Below are 6,000 nucleotides of genomic sequence, written 5' to 3'. Positions count from 1 at the left end.
TTAATATCAAATTAACTATTTAAAAGTTATTATTTTTATATAATTTATTTAATTCATTTTTATTATATTTTAATTTAGGTCAAATAGTGGAGTAATTTATTTTTGACTTGACAATAAATTTTTATAAAGATAATGATTCTGTTAGAACTCGATAATTATCTTAATTATATTTTAGATTTTTATATTTTAAAATGAGATATTTATCTTCTATTTGATTATGTTTATCCGCAGTTAGTTACACGAATTCCAACACGGAACTTTAATAAGTTGTACTTATGCATAATTTACTTGTAATCTTGAATTTTAAGTAATATGTATCAATATATAGTACTTCATGCATAAAAAATGATTTTTAAATTTTTTTGTCAAATGATTTATAATACAATATATATATTATGAGAGAAAAAGCTAAAAGATGATATCGAAGTCTGAAAATGGTTATTTTAATTAATTTTTCTATTTTATATTTAATAAAAGTAAAATCTTTAAATTTAATTTATTTTTTGAGGAAAAAGTAAACTAAAATGGAAAAATCATGGCTTAATTACAAAATATCTCTCCTTAGTCACGTGCCAACCAAGGGTAAATTCGTCATTTCAAGTATTTCAGAACGGAAAGCCCAGAAAGAAAACCCCAAACCTCCCCAAAGAAAGAAGCACTTCTGGGGTAGCGGCTGCGAAGGAAGGATTTTCGTCTCTACGAAAAACCTTATCATCTCTCTCTCTATCTAAATCCTTATCCCCAAATTCACTCACCATAAACCCTAGTTTATCATTCAATTTTGTATCATTTCCCCTATTGGAGGTCAAGTTCAGCATCAATGGAGCCTAAGGAAGATGTGTCTCTATCAGGTTTTTCTTCTGTTTCTTCTGATAAAATTGAAACTGTTGACGAAACGAATGTTTCGAAATCAGTTGATAATAATAACAATAATGGAGTTAGTAGACTGGATGTTAATTCTGACGACGAGAACGAGGGTTTTGCTAGCGGTGAAGAGGAGGCTTTTGAGACAAATTTAGATGAGAATTTAGAAACCCTAGTGAATGTAGATGAGGGTGATTCGTTTTTGGAGACTTCTGAATTCCCTATTTCTAAGGTTGAATCGGAGACTGTGAGTGATGAGGTGGTTGTTGATGATGATGCCGAAAAGGGTAATTTAGTGGTGGAGGGTTTGAATTCGGATGAATTGGTGAAACAGGAGGTTTTGGAAGGGAGTGAAGGAGATAAGGTGGGTGAAATTAAGGAAGATGTAGTTGATGAAACTGTATCAAAGGTTGTATCTAGTGATGAAGTTAAATCTGAGGTGGTTGCAGAAAATGGTGTGAAGGTTACCACAGAAGGGGATTCAATTGTGGAAAAAGTAGAAATTGATACACCTGCACCAGGTGTGGTTGTGGTTGCTAACACAGAAGAGGATGAGGATGAAGATGAAGATGAAGATGATGTGGTGCTAGTTGGTGGTCCTGATAACTCTAAACCTGTTGTTGAAGCATCTGAGTTAGAATCTAATGGTGGAAATGATGTGAAGGTTACTTCTGAAGGGGATTCTGTAGTGGAAGCCATAGATGTTGATTTGCCGGTGGCGGGAGTGGTGGGAGTGGCGGTGGTTAATAAGAAAGACGAAGATGGGGTTGCTGCGGCTGATGTAAAGTTGGACCAAGTCTTGGAAGAGGTGGTGGATAAGGAGGTTGTTGGAGTTACTGATGGAAGTTTTTCACCTTTGGATGTGGAAGATTCGGGTGGTTTTGATGTAGAGAAGAGTGGAAAGAACCTGGAGGCAGAAGTAGAGAAAGAAGTTGACTATGAAGGGAAAGAAAATGGATCCGTGGTGAAGTCTGCTTTGGATGATGTAGAAACTGTGTCTCCAGTTGATTTGCAGGGTGATGCATCTCTGGTGACGGAGGTTTTGGACAAAGGGGTGCCTGATGAGGCAGCTCCGGTGACGGAGGTTTTGGACAAAGATGTGCCTGAGGATGGAGCTCAGAAAATGGAAATTTTGGACAAAGATTTGCCCGATGATGGAGCTCAGAAAACAGAAATTTTGGACAAAGAGTTGCCTGATGGAGGAGCTCAGAAAACAGAAATTTTGGACAAAGAGTTGCCTGATGATGGAGTTCAGAAAACACACATTTTGGACAGAGAGTTGCCTGATGATGGAGCTCAGAGAACAGAAGTTTTGGACAAAGATTTGCCTGATGATGGAGCTCAGGCAACAGAATCTTCGAGCAAAGATATACCTGATATGGGTGTTGTTTCTGGTGGTGTAGAAGATAATGGTCTAGAAAATGGACCGGCTGACAAGTTCGTTTTAGAGGAATCTGCTGAAAAGGATGATGCTGAGGAAGAAGGATACATGGATGGTTCTCCTTCAGATGAGGATACAGATGGTGTGATTTTTGGAAGCTCTGAAGCTGCTAAGCAGTTTATGGAGGAGTTGGAACGGGGATCAGGTGAAGGCGGGGGTTCCAACACTGGAGGAGAGAGTTCTCAAGATCGTTCACAGATGATTGATGGTCAGATTGTCACAGATTCTGACGAAGATGATGATGAAGAAGATGGGAAAGAGCTGTTTGATTCAGCTGCCCTGGCTGCTCTTCTGAAAGCAGCAGCCGATGGTGGGTCAGAAGGCGGGAATATCACGTTTTCGTCTCAAGATGGTTCCAGGCTTTTCACCATAGAGCGCCCTGCTGGGTTGGGACCGTCACTCCAGACTATGAGAGCCGCTCCCAGACCAAACCGTGCCAATATTTTCAATCCTTCCAGTCTTATGACCGCCGGTGAAACGGATAGCAACTTAAGTGAAGAGGAGCGGAAAAAGCTGGAGACTTTACAGTCGATCAGGGTGAAGTTTTTGAGGCTTGTGCAGCGATTAGGTCTTTCGCCGGACGAGTCTGTGGCTGCACAGGTTCTTTACAGGCTAGCACTCATTGCAGGGAGACAAACCGGTCAATCTTTTAGCCTCGATGCTGCTAAAAGGAAAGCTGTGGAGCTTGAAGCTGATGGAAATGGTGATCTTGATTTCTCTGTGAATATTCTTGTTATTGGTAAAGCTGGGGTTGGCAAAAGTGCTACCATAAATTCCATTTTCGGGGAAGAAAAGACTGTAATCAGTGCGTTTAAACCTGCAACTTCATCGGTGAAGGAGATTCGTGGCATGGTTGGTGGAGTTATGATTCGGGTCTTTGATACACCTGGGCTTCGGTCCTCTGTAATGGATCAAGGGTTTAACAGGCATGTATTAGCATCGGCCAAGAAGTTCACAAAGAAAAATCCCCCTGATATCGTTCTTTATGTGGATCGGCTAGATGCACAGACCAGAGATCATAACGACATTCCGTTGTTGAAAACAATTACTACTTCCCTTGGTCCTGCCATCTGGCGAAGTGCGATAGTCACGTTTACGCATGGTGCTTCTGCCCCACCGGAGGGTTCGAATGGAATACCGTTGAGTTATGAAATGTTTGTGACCCAACGGTCGCATGTGGTTCAACAAGCCATTGGTCATGCCGTTGGTGATTTGCGAATGATGAGCCCGAGTTTGATGAATCCGGTTTCGCTTGTTGAAAACCATCAATCGTGTCGTAAGAACAGGGAAGGTCAGAAGGTTCTTCCGAATGGCCAAACATGGCGGCCGCAGCTTCTTATGCTGTGTTACTCGATGAAGATCTTAGCTGAAGCCAATTCGCTCTCCAAACCTCAGGATCCATATGATAACCGGAAGCTTTTTGGGTTCCGTGTCCGATCACCGCCTTTGCCTTACATGTTATCTTCGATGCTACAGTCTCGTGCACACCCGAAGCTCTCATCTGAGCAGGGCGGTGATGGCGGTGATTCAGATGTTGATTTGGCGGATTTGTCGGATTCCGATCAGGAGGAAGATGAAGATGAGTATGATCAGCTCCCTCCTTTCAAGCCATTGAAAAAATCCCAACTTTCGAAGCTTAGCAGAGAACAGCGGAAAGCTTACTTCGATGAATACGATTATCGGGTTAAGCTTTTGCAGAAAAAACAATGGAAAGAAGAGTTGAAAAGAATGAAAGAGATGAAGAAACGAGGCAAGGACGCAATTACCGATCAACCTTATCCCGAAGAAGAAGGCGAAGGAGATGCACCGGCACCGGTAGCGGTTCCGTTACCCGATATGGCACTGCCGCCATCGTTTGATAGTGATAATGCCGCCTACAGATTCCGATTCTTGGAGCCAACGTCACAGTTTCTGGCACGGCCTGTGCTCGACACCCATGGTTGGGATCATGATTGCGGCTATGATGGAGTCAATCTTGAACAAAGTCTCGCGATTGCCAGTCGCTTTCCGGCTGCAGTTTCGGTCCAAATCACGAAAGACAAGAAAGATTTCAGCATCAATCTGGATTCTTCGGTTTCCGCAAAACACGGGGAAAAGGGGTCGAGTATGGCTGGTTTCGACATCCAACCGATCGGAAAACAACTTGCTTATATCGTCAGAGGCGAAACCAAATTCAAGAATCTGAAAAAGAACAAGACCGCCGCTGGAATGTCGGTCACATTTCTCGGCGAAAATGTGGTCACGGGATTCAAAGTCGAAGATCAGATTGCATTCGGAAAACAGTACTCCCTCCTCGGAAGCGCAGGCACCGTTCGGTTTCAATCCGATTCCGCATATGGAGCCAACATCGAGGTCCAGCGCCGTGAGCTCGATTATCCAATTGGTCAGGTTCAGTCGACAGTCGGGTTGTCGATTATAAAGTGGAAAGGCGATTTGGCATTGGGTTTCAATAGTCTAGCCCAGTTCTCGGCTGGGCGGAACTCAAAGGTGGCGGTTCGAGCTGGGATCAACAACAAGATGAGCGGTCAGATCACGGTTAAGACGAGCAGCTCGGAACATCTTTCATTGGCACTTGCAGCTGTTCTTCCTTCAGTGATTTCAGCTTACAAGAAGTTCTGGTCCAGCTATGGTGAGAAGAACTCTGCTTATTAAGCAAAGATGAAGCTCTGAATCAGTAAGTATTTTCAGATTTTTGTTATGGTTTTGATTATGTTCTTATTGAATAATATGCAGCAGCTGGATACACTTTTGATTTACTGTTTTATTTTTGTGAAATGGTATGAACTCTGTAAGGCTATGCAGTTGAGATGAAATTAAGAGGGAATACACTAATTCTATTTTTGGGTTTTCATGAAATTTTAAGAGGTACACCAATTTTTGGTTCGAGGGGTGTTAATGGGTCGGGTCGAGTTGCGGGCTATTCGAACTCGGCTCGAAAAATGGTTACCGGGATCGAGCTCGAATAACTTTTTCACAGTAGAGTTTGAGCTTGAGTTCAGTACTCGTTTACAAGCTAAAACTCGAGATTGATTAGCTCGCCTATTGGCTTGACATCAATAATTTTCTTTACTTCGGTTACATGATTTTATGAACATGTTTGTCTTGAAAAAGTATATGCTCGAATCGTTTGATTTGGCTCGAAAAATTTAAATGAGCTTTCGAACGAGCCGAATCGAGCATTGTAATTATAGAGCTAGACTTGTTAAGTTAAAAGAGTTTTACGACCTTCCTTTAGCGGCATAACGAACTTAATGACACTCACTGCTTATTCAGTCCGTTTGTAGCTTAATAATATACAAAATGTGTTATTCAAAATTATGTTAGATTCATATGTTAAAATGTGATCATAATTTATTTAGATAAAATCAGGGGACGGTTTTTGAATAACTAGAAGGGTACTCGCGCAATGCAGTGGAATATATCTCGATTTTAGTATACTATTTTATTCTTTGTTTCTGTCGATGTTATAATACGATTTTATGTGTTTTTAAGAAAGCAATAATTATTTTATTTTTGAATAAAATATAAATTTGAAGATACTATAAAAACTTGAAAAAAAATATATCAATATTAATATCAAATCAACTATTTAAAAGTTCTATTTTTTATGTAATTTTTTTATTATAATTTAATTTATGTTTAATAATGAAATAATTTATTTTTTGTTTAATAATATAATATTTTATAATATTAAT

At 40.4% G+C, this 6,000-nt stretch overlaps 1 protein-coding gene across 1 annotated transcript; it reads left to right on the top strand.

Annotated features, from left to right (window-relative positions):
- The first annotated feature begins 665 nt into the window (after positions 1 to 665).
- Positions 666 to 5,154, top strand: LOC112517950 (translocase of chloroplast 159, chloroplastic). Its single transcript, XM_025125393.1, has one exon. It carries the CDS (start codon positions 821 to 823, stop codon positions 4,955 to 4,957), a length of 4,137 nt encoding a protein of 1,378 aa, XP_024981161.1. The 5' UTR covers positions 666 to 820; the 3' UTR covers positions 4,958 to 5,154.
- Positions 5,155 to 6,000: the final 846 nt, after the last annotated feature.

This window comes from Cynara cardunculus (genome assembly GCF_001531365.2).
Source record: "Cynara cardunculus var. scolymus isolate 2C chromosome LG 9, CcrdV1, whole genome shotgun sequence".
Lineage (NCBI taxonomy): Eukaryota > Viridiplantae > Streptophyta > Magnoliopsida > Asterales > Asteraceae > Cynara > Cynara cardunculus.
This window is presented reverse-complemented; position numbering and strand designations above follow the sequence as displayed.

Coding starts and splice junctions, on each gene's coding strand:
- LOC112517950 (XM_025125393.1), top strand. CDS start 821: ATGGAGCCTAAGGAAGATGTGTCTCTATCAGGTTTTTCTTCTGTTTCT.